The 18,476-nt window shown below is 38.3% G+C and overlaps 1 protein-coding gene and 1 pseudogene across 3 annotated transcripts in view; one reads left to right on the top strand and one right to left on the bottom strand.

Annotated features, from left to right (window-relative positions):
- Nucleotides 1-18,476, bottom strand: part of BEND6 (BEN domain containing 6) — a 46,848-nt gene that overhangs the window by 2,150 nt on the left and 26,222 nt on the right. The window contains exons 3-6 of one of the 2 annotated variants that reach the window (XM_023755579.1): nt 18,251-18,428; nt 9,163-9,389; nt 7,094-7,286; nt 6,127-6,263 (exon numbers count right to left, since the gene is read on the bottom strand). In XM_023755579.1, the coding sequence (XP_023611347.1) occupies nt 6,136-6,263; nt 7,094-7,286; nt 9,163-9,389; nt 18,251-18,428 (726 nt within the window). In that variant the 3' untranslated portion in view covers nt 6,127-6,135. Of the gene's footprint in view, nt 1-6,126; nt 6,264-7,093; nt 7,287-9,162; nt 9,390-9,988; nt 10,053-18,250; nt 18,429-18,476 lie in introns of those variants that run through there. The other variant, XM_023755580.1, reaches the window with a different exon arrangement.
- Nucleotides 1,029-5,559, top strand: LOC102416872 (annotated as a pseudogene). Its single transcript, XR_001348658.2, has 2 exons — nt 1,029-1,943; nt 5,503-5,559. The product of XR_001348658.2 is annotated as a cyclin-A2 pseudogene (transcript).

Genomic DNA, 18,476 nt, shown 5'->3' with positions numbered 1-18,476 from the left:
CTCTGCCTCATCTTCCTCCCCCCCCACCCCCCGTATCATCCATATCAGCCGACCCAGAGGGCACAGCTGACTCCTCCCAGGACGCCGACACCACCATCAAGCACGGCCCTGATGGACCCGTTGATCCAGCCGTTCAACATGCTGATGCTTCGGGAAGCCCGTCGCCAGCGATGACGCCCGCTAGCCAGATCAACGAGGACAACCAAACCACCGACTTTAGGACAGCTGAAATCCCTTGATTGAAGAGGCCAGCAACCTTCTACAGGAACAAGGCTCCGTGTGCACTCCATCCACTATGTTTATAGCTATGCTCGCTATCATTGCTTGTCAGTCTTCTTCCGAGTCTTAAACAACCCAATCCGAGAGGTGGCCGCTGATTTACACGTGCTATCATTTAAAAAATAAAAAAGGGGGAATTTGCCGGAAGCCGGTCCCTCCTTGCTGCTTGACACAGTCGCTGCAGGGAAGAAACATCTGCACAGCATATGTTTCAAGGGACCTGGAGTATATGGCATACTGTTCTTAATAGGTTTGCTCCCCTACTTAGCGCTATGTGTTTTAACCAAGGTCACCTCTCTGAGAAAGGTTGTTTCCCCAGGTGGGGATTTTCCCCTGGAGTTAGGGATTAACAGGACTAAGGAAGGGAATAAATCAGTAAAACCCCTTAACTAAGTGCCAGGCGGGTAGTCAATCACTTTAACTACGAACAATCACGCTTAAGCTACATAATCTTTACTTATGATAATCTCCTTCAGTTACTTCCTTGTGGCTTAACAGAACAATAGAGTGACCTTGGAATGGAGATAACAAATGCCCTAACCTTTGGAATAGAATGGATAGGATTAAAATCAACTGGTATAAATACAGTTGAAACAGGAGAATAAAGACAGAACCTGGCTAGAGAACCTGGCTAGAGAACCTGGCTAGGCTGCTGATCAACTGAATGCTGTCTCCGTGTCATTCCTTCTTCGCCGACTCCGTCCACACCTTTGGGGACCCCTGGACCTGCTGGGGCAAGACCCCAACATATGGCGCCTGAACCCAGAAAACCACTGGTACCTCTTGATTATCCAACGGATGATAGTTTGGAGTCACCACACGCTATGGACATGTCAATTGTGTTGGAAGAGGAAGAGCCAGTGAGTGTTACTGAAATCCCAGACTGCCACGAGGACATTCACACATACCTCAGGGAGATGGAGATTACATGTAAGCCTGAAGTGGGCTACATGAAGAAGCAGCCGGCCATCAACAACAGCATGAGGGCTATCCTTGTGGACTGGTTAGTGAAAGTAGAAGAGTATAGACTACAGAATGAGACCCTGCACTTGGCTGTGAACTACATCGACAGGTTCCTTTCCTCCATGTCTGTGCTGAGAGGAAAACTTCAGCTGGTGGGCACTGCTGCTATGCTGTTAGCCTCAAAGTTTGAAGAAATATACCCCCCAAAGGTTGCAGAGTTTGTGTACATTACAGATTATACCTACACCAAGAAACAAGTTCTGCGAATGGAGCACCTCGTTCTGAGAGTCCTTTCTTTTGACTTAGCGGCACCAACTGTCAATCAGTTCCTCACCCAGTACTTTCTGCACCAGCAGCCTTCCAACTGCAAAGTTGAAAGTTTAGCGATGTTTCTGGGAGAGTTAAGTTTGATAGATGCTGACCCCTACCTTAAGTATTTGCCATCAGTTATTGCCGGAGCGGCCTTTCATCTAGCACTCTACACAGTCACAGGACAAAGCTGGCCTGAATCCTTGGCACAGAAGACGGGCTACACCCTGGAGAGTCTGAAGCCCTGTCTCCTGGACCTGCACCAGACCTACCTCAGAGCGCCGCAGCACGCGCAGCAGTCCATCAGAGAAAAGTACAAACATTCCAAGTATCATGGTGTTTCTCTCCTCATCCCAACAAAGACACTACCATGTTCGACAAACCCCAGAGACGTCAGCCCAGAGAACAGAGCTTTTGGCAGTCATTTATGCTTTTGAACAATTGCAACAGGTTCCCTTTAACTTGTACACTGACTCTCAATATATAGTCAAATTATTTCCTCATATTGAGACCGCCTCTCTCCCACAAGGAAGAACAGCCATTTTCTCTTTGTTAACTCAGCTACAAACTAACATTCATAAATGAGAAAAAGCTTCCTATATTGGACATATTAGAGCTCATTCCTGCCTACCAGGACCCTTAAGCGAAGAAAATTATCAGGCGGATTTACTAACTCTGCCCAGTAGTTTGTACAGCTCTAGAAGAAAGCCCGGTGGTCTCATGCCATTCACCATGAAAATTCTTATAGTATTTTAACAGGGGCAGTAGTTTGTGTGTGTGTGTGTGTGTGTGTGTGTGTGTGTGTGTGTCTATTACAAATTTTGACTTAAATTTTTAATAAACATACAGGATCAAAATACCCATAAAAAATGGTCAGCCATTTAAATTCTACCAAACCTCTCCCCAAAGGAGGATTCTATCCCATCACCTCCAATTGGGGAAATTTGAGAAAGGGGGCCAAGCCCCCAGCCCCCTGCAATAATAGGGGCCATCAACCCTTCAACCCCTCAGCAAATTTCAATCCAGTCAGTGACCTCTTCAGGGCAACCCCAGGCAGTGCAGGATTGGACCTCCATTCCACCACCCAAGCAATACTAACCCCAGACTCGCCCTTAGCAGCCATTCCTACAGGAGTGTCTGGGCTACTGCCTGAGGGAAGTGTGGACTCTGTCCACACGTTTGGGAACCCCTGGACCTGCTGGGGTTGGACCCCAACATTCTTCCTCTTCTCTGACGTGCTCCTCATGGCCAAGCCTCGGCCCGCATTGCATCTGCTGCAGGGTGGCACCTTCACCTGCCAGGCCCTCCACCAATGGCCCAGCGTCCACTCCACCAGGCCTTTGGCCACTCATGAGGCCCTTGTGGTGGGCTGCTCAGCCAGTCCTCTCCCCGTGAGAGAGCTACTTCTATCCACACACCAGGAGGAGCTGTTGCAGTGAAAAATAATATAAATGGAGCCACTTTTAAGTGGAGTCAGAACTGCCATCCCAGAGGAACTGCATGTCTTACTTATTTCTCAGCCCTTGGAATGTTAAAACTGAGCAAAATAACCCAAAGCAGCATTGTATCCCAGACAATTGTTTGCAAAGATAATAAGAAAGCAGGTATTATGACTACCGGACTGAAAATTGAAAACATTCTTTAGAATTAGCATCACTGTGTTAGCTTCTTTGCACAATAGAAATCCTTCCTTCTGTTAATGTAATTGTTCCCCCTTCCCTTTCTCATAAACATCCCTTGCCTCCCCTCCTAATTGGAACGCTATGTGGCTTTCTGCCCAAATCGGTGCTTTCCTAAGAGCTATTCTTTTGGATCTCAAAAAATGCTTGTTGCCTCTCACTTTGGCCTAACAGCTGTCACAGGAATGTGAGAGAATAGATGATAAAGGTGGAAGGATGTAATTGAGTATTAATCCTCAAAGAACTAAGTCTTAGCTGGGAAATGGCTGTCCTTTCAAATCCAAGCCACCGATGGCAACCTTGAGCTCAGTACTGGGTGGAGGGCACAGTCAGCCCCAGGGCATGTAGTGGGGGTTGCTAAGCTTCTGGAACGAATAGGAGTTCATATAAGTCTATATGACTTTGAAGGATACTCCCTGTTAATAGTAATGCAAGGGAATTATTTTTCCAAAGAATACTTTTGAGGGACAGGGGTTGGTTGAGCAGGGGACATGGTTTACCGAAGTAAGTGTAGTCAACTTTGGGGGTTCCTGTTAGTTAAATGACCACTAGATGGTGCTATATCTGACTAATGCATCAAGTATGGCTAAATACGCTGCCCTCCCCCATATTGTTTCTCAGTCCTTTTTGAAATAATTTTGATTGAACTATACTTCAAATGAAAGATATCTAAAAAAACTTTTCCCATTCAGAACAAAATTACTTCTGACACCTTGTTAATCACTATTTCTGATTCAAAATATATCCATTTCCATTCCAAGTAACTTGACAACCAAGCAAGGCTAAGGCTCAGAAGGCACAAGAATATATTGAGTTCATAGCAAGAGATTTGTTCCTTTTTAAAATGTTAATTGCCGAACCGGTTTGGCTCAGTGGATAGAGCGTCGGCCTGCGGACTGAAGGGTCCCAGGTTCGATTCCGGTCAAGGGCATGTACCTTGGTTTCGGGCACACCCCCACTGGGGGGTGTGCAGGAGGCAGCTGATCGATGTTTCTCTCTCATCGATGTTTCTAACTCTCTATCCCTCTCCCTTCTTCTCTGTAAAAAATCAATAAAATATATTTTTTAAAAAATGTTAATTGAAGCCATACCCAGGCGATTTAATAACACTACTCTTGGCAAGCACAAGCAAAACTGATATAAAAACCTTTTGACTAAATTTCTTCAACACTCTGCTGACTGATCTTGTCGGAGATGAGTTTTGTACTTACCCTTGGCAGTCTGAGATATTAAAAAGGCAGAAGTGAGAATATTAAAATGCTTTGGAGAACCCTGAAATGTGATAATGTGCTACAAAAGATAGCTCTATGACTCGTGTGTGTGGTTGCATGGTATTTAGAGGGGGAACTTGGCCATTATACACATTAATGAGGTAGCCCGTGTCAAAATGAGAAGTTCTGAGGGCTCATTTAAATACTATCTACTAAATGAGAAAATATGAAATTCACAGCCTACTTAAATTTTTAATCACGAGGGATAAAATGTCTTTATGTTTTATAAATCTTTAAGTCAGTGTACCAGTATATATGAGCCAAGGGAAAGAATCCCTCTGCAATTGTTATAAGTAATTTTGTTTGTTTGTCTTTAAGGAAGAGAGACTATTGTTGACCCTCATCAGTAGTCTTACTTGGATAGCAAAATAGTAAAGGACCCTCAGGGAGGATGGGGTGGTCAGCAATGGGTGGAGAGTGGGTCGGTTGAATTACTGCAATACACACAGTTCCACATCCCATTTAAAACACAGTCAGAAGAAAAAGACAAATAAAATAGTCTCAGAAGTGATAGAGTTAGACAGAGAACAGGCAAAGCAGAAGTTAAATGGACAAAAAAACCTGCCCTCCTGTGTTTACCCTATGGCTCTATTTACCAATTAAAACATTAATAACATTGCCTTAGCTGGTTTGGCTCAGTGGATAGAGCATCAGCCTGCGGACTGAAGGGTCCAGGTTTGATTCCGTTCAAGGGCACATGCCCAGGTTTGGGCTCGATCCCCAGTACAGGAGGCAGCAGATCAATGATTCTTTCTATCTCTCCCTCTCCCTTCCTCTCTGAAATCAATTAAAATATATTTTTTAAAAATGAATAACATAATAATGCATATTTTTACATATTTTCCATCAAAATAATGGAGAGGAAGGGTGAGCACAAGTGAAACAGCCAGGGGTTGTGAAGGCAAACACAAAATTCCATTTCAGGGTTTGCCTAGGGCTGGGCCTGACTCTAAAGTGCATCTCTGTAAAACTCATTGTAAACAAATAATTCTTTTCCTTAGTTTAATACAAACATCTTGGTAAAAACCCTCATCCAACAAGCTAACTATGACAACTGATTTAAAGACAATGAGAAGCAGAATGGGGGGTGGTGAAGGAAACCCCTCAATACTTCCAGCCAGGAGTTGGTACACAGGTCCGATCGCTGGGTTAGAGCTGTGAGTTCAGTCCCATTGACATGCCACAGATTTTCCCCAATGATATGTATCTCATGTGTTCTAGAGAAACACTTCTTAAATTGTCATGTGTTCCTCCTTTGGCTCCTTCCTACCCCTACCCACAACTTAGCATGTGTTCTGTGAAGGAAAAAAAAGGTCCTCAGTAAAACACACTTGGAAAACACTACATACTATATGCTTTCCTTGGAGATTTCTGGGTGCACCTGGGCATCTTAAAGGGTATCAAAATATCTGGGACTTTTTAGGAAGGGAAAATCTGTGTGACTGAAGTAATCATTTCCCACATTTAAATTCCCCTCCCTGTCCCCTCCTTCACCCCCAGGAATACCAGCATTTCACAGGCCACTGGTATTCTCGAGTAGAGTGTTCAGAAAATGCTTTTTCAGGGATAAAAGTATTACATCTTCTTGCCACATTAGAAGGATGGTGAAGGTTGAAAATACTTACCACAAGGACCTACTTAATATCCTGAGAGTTCATATTTTTGCTTAAATTTGGCTTCTTGGTACAGTTGTTCAGCTTTTGCCCTATCATTCTTCTGATTGAGACATCATCCGTGTTGGGAAATAACTGTTTTGTGACTCCTGTAAAAAACAACAGCAGCACACAAAAACACTTTAGAAGGCCTTTGCATCTTAGGATATGAACTGAGATAAAACATGAAGCACATTACAATTTTGTCTTCATTTTGCAAAAGTAGCCCAAACACCCATGAGATCTTTAAGTAGATGAATAGATAAGTAGGCTTTACAAAGAAAGCAAGAGCTAACGAAGTTCTACATATTTGTCTTCCTATGGTACCACTCAACTTTAACCTTACTGCTTGCTCTGAAATCTCTCCTTGCTCCAAAATGCTAGGAATTTAATTGTATCTATCTCAACATCAGTTAGAATAGTTGAGTCTGAACCTTTTCCAAGTAAGAAATTACATACTATTAAAATATAGAAAGCTGGGATTCAGTGATTCCCTAAATTTGTTAGATATTTTCAAAAAATTATTTGACAATCTAGATTATTATATTTAAGGAGAATCAGTAAGTTGAAAACCATAAGTAAAGTCAAATTAGCCTCTTTCTTCCTAGAATAAAGATAAAAGGTAGAACTAAGACAAAGAGAAAATAAGATATAAACTGTTAATGAAATTTTAGTTGAAGGATTTACTTTTCTAAATCTATGAATTTTCTGAATCCAAACTTTTCAGTAATATTCAATTTTAGTTTTAGTTTAATATCTACTTTTAAAGTAAAGTTTTTCTATAAAATTTCCCATATTTACTAGGGTTTAGAATTTGTCCTCAGATTTTTCTTTCACAGAAAAATAAATTTGAAGAAAAATATCATAAAAGAATAACTTAACCTAGAAGCATAAAATAATTTCAAAATCATGTGACAGTATAATACAATCAATTTATCACCTATGATTTCTTGAACTTCGTTCTGATTCATAGCTGGCTTTACTGCTTTCTCCCTTGAAGTAGAGGATTTTGCACCGGTCAGGCTGTGTGTGGCCATGTATTCATTTGTGTAAAGTACTTGCATTAAATCATTAATAAACTTCTGAGGTTTGCTCTTGTTACAACGAGCAATCTGCCATTTTTCAATCTTGAACTGAAAAAAAAAAAAAAGAATGAACACAGTCATTGGAAGAGGAAAAAGGAAGTAAAATCTGGAAGAATATATTACTAATTAAGGCATACCAGAAAACAGAATCAATGTTCTTTAAGGAGATGCATTGTACTTTTAGTATATTCTTTACATTTCAGGGATTAGAGTTAAATGCTGTCTTTGAGAAAATTCCCAATATTTGTGAGTATATACATAGACAGAGTATATACATATTCTTGTTATGGAATCTGGATTTGGTGCTTTAAGAATTAGTCCTCTCCTCCATACTTAACTAAGTGTGGGAGGCAGAATAATGGCCCTGGAAACTGTGAATGGGAAAACAACTTTGTAGGTGTGATTAACGTTAAGTATCTTGAGATGGGAAGACTAGCCTGGGTTATCCAGGTGGGCCCTGACCTAATTACAGGAGCCCTTCTATGAGGAAGAGGGAGGCAGAAGAAAGGGTCAGAATACAGGACACCATGGAGGAGAGATCCGAAGAGTGAGGGGGACTTTGCTTGCCATGGCAGGCTTTGAGGATGGTGGAAGTGGCTGCAAAACAAGGAAGGTGGCTGCCTCTAGAAGCAGGAATAGCCTTCCATTTACAGTCAGCAAGAAAATTGGAACTCAGTTCTACAACTACAGCAGCTGAATTCTACAACCCAAAGGAGCAGCCAACAGATTCTTCCATAGAGCCTCCGGAAAGGAGTCCCCTGCCAATAGCTTGATATTACCACGCTTCTGACCTACAGAACTCCCAGACACTTAATCTGTATTCTTACAAATTACTAATTCTGTGGTAGCCTGTTAGACTGCAGAAGGAAATGAATACACTAAGATTCAAATATTCTGAATGATAGACTTTTAGTATTTAATATTTCTCTTAAAGGCCTATTTTCTAACATAATACCAGATTCAAACAAAACTCCTGTCTTTTTAGCTTCTATATTTTTATTAAGAGAAATTGAGGAAGTAGCAAAAAAACTGTGTTCAGACAGCATGCAGAGGATGAAATTTACCTCTTTCCAATGATATGATTTCATAGTCCTTAATGCACAGTTATCCTTCTGTTATTGGATTTAGAATTGTCTAGTTTTAAAACATCATCACTGCCTACAATTTGACTTTAGTTTTAGAAACAACCTGGATATTTGTTTCACAAATATTAGATTTACTGTTTTATGTAATAGGAATGTTATGATTGTGATCTAAAGTTACCTAAAAGTATCTGATAAAACAATGGTCACTTTGTGCTCTTTTTTAAAAAAATGATTTTTTATTGTTGAAAGTATTACAGATGTCCCCCTTTTTCCCCATTGATCCCCTCACCCCTCTCTCCCCCCAAGGCCTTCAGTGCACTATTGTGTGTCTATGGATTATGCACATATGCATATAAGTTCTTTGGTTAATCTCTTCCTGCCCCCTAACCCCCTTCCTTCTGAGATTCATCAGTCTGATCCATGCTTCTATGTCTCTGGATCTATTTTGTTGATCAGTTTATTTTGTTCATTAGATTCCACATATGAGTGAGACCATGTGATACTTGTCTTCCCCTGAATGGCTTATTTTACTTAGCATAATACTCTCCAGATCCCTTCATGCTGTCTCAAAGGGTAAGAGATCTTTCTTTTAGACAGCTGCATAGTATTCCATTGTGTAAATGTACCTCAGCTTTTTTATTCACTCATCTACTGGTGGGCACTTGGGCTGTTTCCAGATCTTAGCTATTGTAAATAGCACTGCTGTGAACATAGGGGTGCATCTATTCTTTCTGACTGGTGTTTTGGGATTCTTAGGATATATTGCTAGCGGTGTTCTTATTTTAATTTTTGTATTTAACTATATCCCAGAGAAAGATAGGATGGGTATTCCAACTGACCTGCTTCTCATCAGTGTGATGCTCTTCTTCAGCTTTCAAGGAAATTGGTGAACTGGAATTAGAATTAGAATTAGAATTACTGCACAGGGAGGCAAATGAATCTGGTGAGGAGTTGTTTGTTGCTCTCCAGAGGGTGGATGCAGATGTAAACATGGTTCCTCGACCCTTAAGCACGGCCTCTGCCATACCAACCAATTCTTCAAACTGGGTAACTGCTTGTGGTAACACTAAAATGGCAAGAAAAAGTAACACTTTACAAATATTTTTTTTTTTTTTAGTAACAGGACATATATACATTTCTTATTGTGTGTATATGCATAGACATATGTAGAACAAATCATTAACTTTTGCTACCTTTGGAAAACAAACATGGTAAGAAAAGTGGTTGGGACATATTTACTTTTTATTAAATAATTTAGTAATTGCTCAGTAATAAAAAATCAATTTATAAATATTTGGTGACAGTATTTAAATGTTTATGCATTACATTGTAATAAAAATGAATGTTTTTACACATTGATTATTTTTTCTAATTGCTGATAGCATTATTTGAAAGTATTTAATGTGTTTGGAGACATTACTGATTCTATTACCAATCACCTTCCAGATACTCACATTAAGCCAGCTTAAATGACAAGATAAACTAAACCATTTCTCACAGATTAAAATAAATTTTCCAAGACCTCTGCGTGTGGTTTGCCATGGAGTCAAATTCCATCAAACTAATAAAAATTCATTGCCATAATTCAAATCTATGTTTTCATATATCAAAGATGAATTCTGGTAATTAACTGAATGTCCTTTCTTTTTTTCAGTAGAAACTTACACATTCAAACGTTTCATGTCTCCATGTTAAATGGTCTTCTCTGTTGTTATATTTAGTTTGTTTCCTAAGGACAAATAACATTTTGTTGGAGTTGGAAGCCACCTTGAACCCTATCTAATTCAACTCCTCACTTTATGGTTAAGGACAAAAGACAGAAATATTTTTTGTATGTTTCTTAAACATATCATTGAGCTATAATCTTTAGAATAATATAAGATTTGAGAGCTGAAAATCAGGTATATTGATGACATGTCCAAATTAATACATCTGGTACTATATTAATAGGAAATCTACTAAAGAAGAAAATCTTATATATTTCAATTAATATTTACTAAGCACCTCTCCTTTGCCAGACACTTATTCAGAAATTACTTATTGAGCATTTAATAATATTAAACATTAATCTAGCTTTTACTCTGTGACAGGCCTTATTCTGGGAAATTTACTCATGTTCATTCATTTAATCTTCATTGCAACTCTATGAGATAGGTGTCATCATTATCCCTAATTTATAGATGAGGACAAGTAGGCAGTGAGAGGTTAAATAACCCATCCAGGGTCAACCCAAGTAGTGAGAAGAAGAACCAAGATTCAAATTCAGACTCTGCCAATTTCATGCTATAAACTAGAGTTGGTCATTGAACAACATGAGTTTGAACTGCACAGCTCCATTTATATGTGAATTTCCCCCCCAGTAAATATATTGGAAGTACTGGCTAGGCAGCTCAGTTGGTTAGAGCGTCGTCCAGATATGCCAAAGTTTCAGGTTCAACCTCTGGTCAGGAAACACAAGAATAAGTATTTCTCTGTCTGTCTGTCTGTCTGTCTCTCTCTCTCATATCATGCAAAAAATTATATATACATGAAAATTGTTAGAGATTTGTGACAATTTGAAAAAAACTCACAGATGAACTGAATAGCCTAAAAAATGAAGAGAAAATTAGGTATTCATCAATGCATATAACACACAAAATATGTGTTAATCAACTGTTTATGTTATCAGTAAGGCTTCTAGTCAACAGTAGGCTATTAGAAGTTAAGTTTTTGCAACAACATGGATGGACCTTGAGAATATTAAGCTAAGTAAAATAAGTTAGTCAGAAAAAGCTAAGAACTATTGATTTCACTCATATGTCGGATATAAAATTGAAACTGGTGAACACAAATAGCAGTGTGGTGGTTGCCAGAGGGAACAGGGTGGGAAGTGAAGGGGTCCTAATATATGGTGGCAGGAGAAGATTTAACAGCCTTTGAATGTGGGATATATATATATATATATATATGATAAATCGTGTTGTTTACCCATATCTTCAGAAAAAAATCACTTCTACTGTCGTGATAAACAACCTGATTCCCTATTTATAATGGTCTGGCCCTCTAGCAACTTCACCACGAAATTATAGCTAATTTGCCTACAAACGTCAGGTGGTCATAATAATCTGGCCACTCAGTACAGAACATTTCCATCTTCTCAGAAAGTTGCTTCATGACCCTCTAAGTCAATCCCTGCACTTACCTCAGAGGCAACCACACATGTGACATCTTTAGCCACAGGTAAGTTTTACCTGTTCTAGAATTTCATATAATTCTCTTCTTTTAGTTTTTTTTCTCTCTGCATAATGGTTTGAAATTCATTCATGATGTTCAGTTATTTATTGTTTTGTTGTTACTGACTAATATTCAATTACATGGATACTCCACAATTAATGTATCCATTCCTTTGTTGATGGGTTATTTTCCACTTGAAAACACAACTTTTATTTTAAAAGATTTTTTAAATGAGATTTTTAGAGAGATTGGAAGGGAGAGGGAGAGAGAAACATTGATGCAAGAGCAAAGTGTCTATTAGCTGCTTCCTGTACACCCTATACAGGGGATTGAACCGGCAACTCAGGTTGGGAATTGAACCGGCAATCCTCCAGTGCACCAGAGGACGTCCAACCAACCGAGCCACACTGGCCAGAGCAAAAATGTAACTTTAATGGTCTCCTAAGATTCTAACATATTGATGTTCTATAATTTATTTAAATGCTCCTTTTTTTTTGGAATTTAGGTTGCTTTCAATTTTTCTTTATTACAAAGAAAACTCTGACAAACCACTCAGCACATACATCTTCACATGCATCTATGATCATGCTAATGCTATACATTCCTGAAAGCATAATAATAGGATCAAAGGTATAAATGATTTTAAGACTCAATTAATATTGCTGAATTGCTCTCCAGAAAGATTCTTGCAACTTAAGCTCCCACTGGCTATGCAAGAAGTTGCCATTTTACTGCACCATCAATAACAGCATTAATCACTAACAATATTCTTCACTATTTTGATAGGCTAAAATCTTAGTACAACAATTACTTGATTATTGTGAAGTTAAATATATATTTGCTTATGATTATTTGAACTTCTATGAATTATCTATTAGATCATAGAATATTAGTACTTCTTTATTTTATAAGCGCTTAAATGATGGTTGTAAAGTGCTTATAAGAGTGGCTAATACATTTTAGGCACAATATATTAGCTACTATTATTAACTGCCTTTTATGTTGAACATTTTAACCTTTTATTTCTCATATGTGGTATTTTTCTTAGAGTGTTTATCTTTTAACTTAAAAATTTTTGGAAGGACACACATTTTTAGTTTTTATTTGGGTTAAAGTAGCAGTCTTTGCTTTAGTATGTTATTTATTTTTAAAGTCATTGATTACTTATATCAGTTAAATATATCCCCATATAGTTTGTACAGTTTAAACATCTATTTATAAGTAAGCTTTTCCCCCAAAATATATCTTTAAGACTTTTAATGGAAAAATTTAAATACAAAAATAGTAAACACCCATATACTCATCCCCCAGTCTTAACTCAGCAATCTTTTTTCATCTATACCGCCATCCAATTTTTCCCTGCCCTCTAGATTAGTACTTGAAACAAATCATACCGCCATCCAATTTTTCCCTGCCCTCTAGATTATTAGTACCTGAAACAAATCACAGGCATCATCTTATAGCATCTGTTGATCTTAGCCAAAAGGCCAAGAAGCGATCGTAAGACATTTAAAAAATATAACTATAACACCTATGTCACAGCCAGAAATACTCAACAATCGCTTTTTAATGTCATTTTAAAAAACTAAGTAAATGTCCAAATTTCTCTGATTGTCTCTCTTTTTTTTAAAGTTAGTTTGAAGCAGGAGTCAAAAAAGGCCCATACATTACAATTGGCTGTTGTCTCTTCTAAACTGTAAGTTTTCTCTCCCTCGTATTTCCCTGCAATTTATTAGTTGAAGAAAGTGCGTCATTTGTCCAGCCAAGTTTCCCAAAGTCTGGATTATGCCCCTTAAGTGGTGTTTAACATAGTCTTCCGTTCCCTGTATTAGGTTTAAATTGTAGTTAGGGCTACAGGGCTTGGTCAGACGTAGGTAGTGTTTTACTTCCATCAGGTGGCATTTAATGCATGGTTCCCTTTTTCTGTGTAATATTTGCAGTCACTGATGATCACTGCTTAGATTCGCTATGCCATAGGAGTTGCAATGCCAATATTCTAAGTTTTTTCTTCTTCACTTATTAGCTGGAATTCTGCAAAGGGAAACTTCCTTTTTTCAAATATTTGTTTACCTGGCAGTTCATTTCATATAGTAATGGCAGAACAAATGTTGTTGTTTTTTTTGTCTGTACTTGCTAATTTTCAAAATAATGTTGGTTCTTTCTGATGACCATTCAGGTTTTTCTTCTTTGCATACCATTATAAATCATGCATGATATGTTTCTATCTATTGTGGTTATTATTCTTACTGGTGCTCAAACTGTCCCACTTGCAGCCAGTGGGAACCTCTTCTAGTTGACATGTCCACATAGTCTTTGCTAACTTCTTTGCTTCCTGGGATGATAAGATGTTCATGTACTAGTAGAGTATGTCCTCTTCAACCCTGCTGACAAGGCTCATCTTGTTCATCTCCTGTACAAGATGGAGAATTAGCCATTTCTCCAAAGAAACTAGCTCCTTTTAGTGGAAAATTGTATTACAAGACCATGTCCAGGTGCCAGGAGTGCTTTTGTCTATTGGATTCTTATTTGTAGGCCTATTTAGTGAACAATATTAGAACGTATTTATTATTAATTTTTAAAGACAAATTTCATCATATTATTTAAATAGGTACTTCCCATTTAAATTCAGAAATTGGAGATTTCATTTAAACTGCAGTTATATTTTTAGTGTGCCACGTGGTGTGAAATGAGAACCCAATTCGAACCTGTCCTTCCCCCTACACACTGGGGTTTACTTGTTGAATAATTCATCTTTTACCTGATTGACTTGCAGGATTTCATTGCAAAATGAAAATTCAAGACTCCTTAGAGCTTCTTAAGAATTTTAATATGGTAATGACAGAGCCTTTAACCACTATGTGGAGCCTCTCTAAGAGCAGGGCCCTGTGTAAGGGCATAGGTGACACACCCATGACTTGTGACAGGGAACACTATAATAGCAAGTCTTACATAGCATTTGCTATTGCCAGGCTCTGTTCTGAATGCTTACATGTCACCTAGGCAATCACTTTTATTACCTTTAATTTTGAGAAGAGGAAACTGAGGTCTAGAGTGGCTGAACAACTCACACAAGTTTATATAGCTAGGAGGTGGCACAGCCAGGGTTTAAATCCAGGTGTTTTGGCCCCTTTAAATCCATACTTTTTACCTCTGTGCTATAGTGCCTTTAGGATAGTTTCTTTATCATATATAAGAGGTTCTATTTGTGAGATATGCATTCTGTTCCATTAATCTGCTGACAATTGCACTGGAAAGTTGCTTTTAATTATTGGAACTTTATATTATTTAATATTGACAAGTACTGCTTCTCTCTTGTATCTCTAAACCTCCTACCAGAGGTGTAAAATCTCCTTTCAGTATGTTTTGATACATTATGTCACCTATCAATTTCAATTTTTTCTTGGAGATATCTCTCCAGGAACCTTCCATACCTCTCCACAATCTGGACTAGCTCCTCCTAGGCTACTTGTCATCCCTGAACTTCCCTTCACTATCATTCTGTAGCTCCTCCTGGTCATTCTCCTGAATTGGACCACCTGTTTTCTGATTACCATGTCTTTTTCTATTCACTCCCATTTTTTTCTTTTTAAATATATTTTTTATTGTTGATCATATTACAGATATCTCCCATTCCACCCCCTCCCACCCTCCTCTTCTCAGCCCCTCCCCACCCCCTCAGGTCTTCCTTACCCTATTGCCCATGTACATGGGCTATGCATGTAAGTATATGTGTTCTTTGGTTTATCTCTTCTCTTCTTCCCCACCCCCCTTCCACCAACCCCACATTGAGGTATGTCAATCTGTTCCATGCCTCCATGCTTTGGGTCTTATTTTTTTGGTCAATTCATTTTGCTCATTAGATTCCACAAATAAGTGAGATCATGTGATATTTGTTTTCTCAGATTGGCTTATTTCACTTTCCACACCCATTTTGGAGGACCACATCCTCCATTAGCTTTTCTAAAAGAAAGCATGGGAAGTACATTATTGACAGGTTATATGTTTGAAAATATTATTTCACTTTCACACTTGGTTGGTTGTCACTGGGTATAAAAGTATAGATTTAAATAATTTCTCTTCAGAATTTTGAAGGCATTGCTTAATTATCTTAGAGTTTCCAGCGTTGCTTGTGAGTACAATGCCATTCTGGTTCCCAATTCTTAGTATGTGACATGCTTGTTCTTTCTGAAAACTTTATAATCTTTTCTTTCTTTCTGGTGTTCTGACATTTCACAATGTTATGCCTTGGACAAGCCTTTTTTCTTTTTTAAAATATATTTTATTGATTTTTGACAGAGAGGAAGGGAGAGGGATAGAGAGTTAGAAACATCGATGAGAGAGAAACATCGATCAGCTGCCTCCTGCACACCTCCTACTGGGGATGTGCCTGCAACCAAGGTACATGCCATTGACCAGGATCAAACCTGGAACCTTTCAGTCCGCAGGCTGACGCTCAATCCACTGAGCCAAACCGGTTATGGCAAGCCTTTTTTTCTTTTTGTGGTATCTTTTGATTGAGAAATGTATGTCCTTCAGTTCTAGAACTTTATCATATTGATTTTAAACATAACTTATACCTCTTCTTTTTTCTCTCTTTTAGGACCTCTTGTCTTTGGAAGTTCTACCTCCTGAACAAATTCTTGATTTTCCCAAATCTTTTCTATTTTACTTTTAATGAGAGAAATAAAAATATGTCTGATGCTAATCAGAATGATTCATTAGAGAAGAAAACTTGATCATATAGGAGAGAGTGGGAGAATCTCTGTAGCTATATCCTTGATTAGGTGAAAGAGGATGGGATTTGATGCGCAGATAGAGATAATGCCTTTGGCTGAACAACAGAATAGGTCATTCATGAGTGACAGGAGAAAAAGTGGAGCATACAAGTCCAGGTGTAGAGAGATGACAGTCTTCATATCCTGCAATTTCTCAATGAAGTAGGAATGAAGTCATCAAGTGAGACTGAGAATAAGGGAGGAGATGTGGGGAGTTGGCAGGCGAGGTGAAAATGAAATGGCAATCTGGGAGTGTGTGAGAGAGAAGAAACTGGTCATAGCAAGTGATTCTTTTCACAAACTGTTGAAAGTGATTTGCTACTCTTTAATTTGAATTTTCTCACCTATATTTATAATAGCAATCAGTCTATAATTTTTTGATGGTGCTTTTAGGTCAAGTCCTTGTGTCAATAAAAGCAGAGACAGTAACAATAACTACCATTATTGAGCACCTATCATGTACCACTAGTGATTTCTTCCCATTATATCATTTAATCCTCATGAAAACAGGAAAATGATATACTACCCCCACTGAGAAAATTGAAACTGGTGCTGAAGGTACATAAAGTGACATGGTCAAAGTTTTATAGCTAGTAAGCAGAGTTGAGATTTAAAACCAGGTCTGTAACTCCAAAATCGATACTTTTAACCAGCAATTTATGCTAACTTTCCAGGTGTTTGTCAGTTTTGGTTTAAGGCTTTTTAATTTTATAAAGCTTTTCATCTTACTCTAAGTTCTGGAACAGATTATATAAACATGAGAGTTATCTGTTTTTGTTTGTTTGTTTGTTTGTTTGTTTTAAATCACAAAACCTCACCAGAGAAAGCCATCTGTTATAAAAATACAACATTTCAAATTGAAAAAAAAAAAGAGATAATGGCTTGGTATAAACATTACATTTCCATTCAGATGTGGCTGTTTCTACTTAAAACTATAAAGCCTTCAGTTTAATAAATACTCTGAGGAAAGCACATGAGCCATTACTCTGTCAACCTCGCTCACCACCATGTTCCATCTGTCTCACTATTTCTGACTCGAAAAAATATTGTAGAACTGTTGCCCTAGGCTAGGCTGCCATCACGTTAGTCTGGATGACTGCAATAGCTTTCCAGTTCGTCCTCATTTTCTTTCTTCTGTCACTTGTACTCATTCTGCACACGGCAGCCAGAGGGCTTCCTTTCAAAATGTTCTCTGTGTTTACTGTTTATTTCAAAATGTTCTCTGTGTGTTACAGTTTACAACAGAATGCTGCCCAGCATAGGCTATAACTGCCATATACTCAGCTGTATAAAGTAGTGCATGGTGCTTAACTACAAATGGAAGACACACAATTTTTGAAAAATAAACACGTAAACACAACAGAAGATACTACGAAAAGGCATTAATGCCAAGTGGTTTTTAACGAGCTTATGCTGATCTTTCTCCTTTATAAGTCTTCCATGAATGTGGTGATTTTCTCAAACCACTCCTCCCAACTCCAAGACTAACGTTTAATACATGGACTCTTTAATTCCAGTTGTTCTATAGTGGATTAGAACAGGCCCCATTTGCTAGTGTTTTCCTTAGCAAAGGGGACTGAGATAAGTACATCATGAACACCTTAACGTATTTGTTTTACTAATCTTTTCTCTCCAGGGCCTACCAGTGAGTGGCATATCTATTAAGTGCTCAATAAATGTCCGTTGAACATTTGTTAAATGAACACAATATTAAGTATTTTGTAGGAATAATTTAAAACTTTCTAAACAATAAACTAGCAGCTTCAACAGGGTGCTCCCATATTAAATTATGCAATCATACATTTTCTTAAAATGTGACTTTTGTTACTTTTCTCTAAGGTCTTGATGTTCTTTTTCATTCTTGACAGTGGATATGCAACACTTTCCACTCATAATGTATCTTCCCTTTCATCTAAAGATGTCAGTTTTCTCAGTTTACCTTGAAGCATCACCAAAGACTGTCGAAGGCGGCTGTTTTCTTTCCGGGTGTTTGTCAGTTTTTGTTTCAGGCTTTTTATTTTCATGCACAATTCCTCCTTCGATAATTCTTCTAAAGGCTCGTCATCCTCACTGGAGCTCTCACCGGGCAGAAAGGCATTTCCCGAGTATGGGTCTCTCTAAAACACAAGGCAGGCACAAGAAAAGAAGCTTCTAAGCGACCTTAA

This window comes from Myotis lucifugus, unplaced genomic scaffold (genome assembly GCF_000147115.1).
Source record: "Myotis lucifugus unplaced genomic scaffold, Myoluc2.0 scaffold_80, whole genome shotgun sequence".
Lineage (NCBI taxonomy): Eukaryota > Metazoa > Chordata > Mammalia > Chiroptera > Vespertilionidae > Myotis > Myotis lucifugus.
The sequence above is the reverse complement of the archived record's forward strand: the minus strand, read 5'-3'. Positions and strand labels throughout refer to the sequence as shown.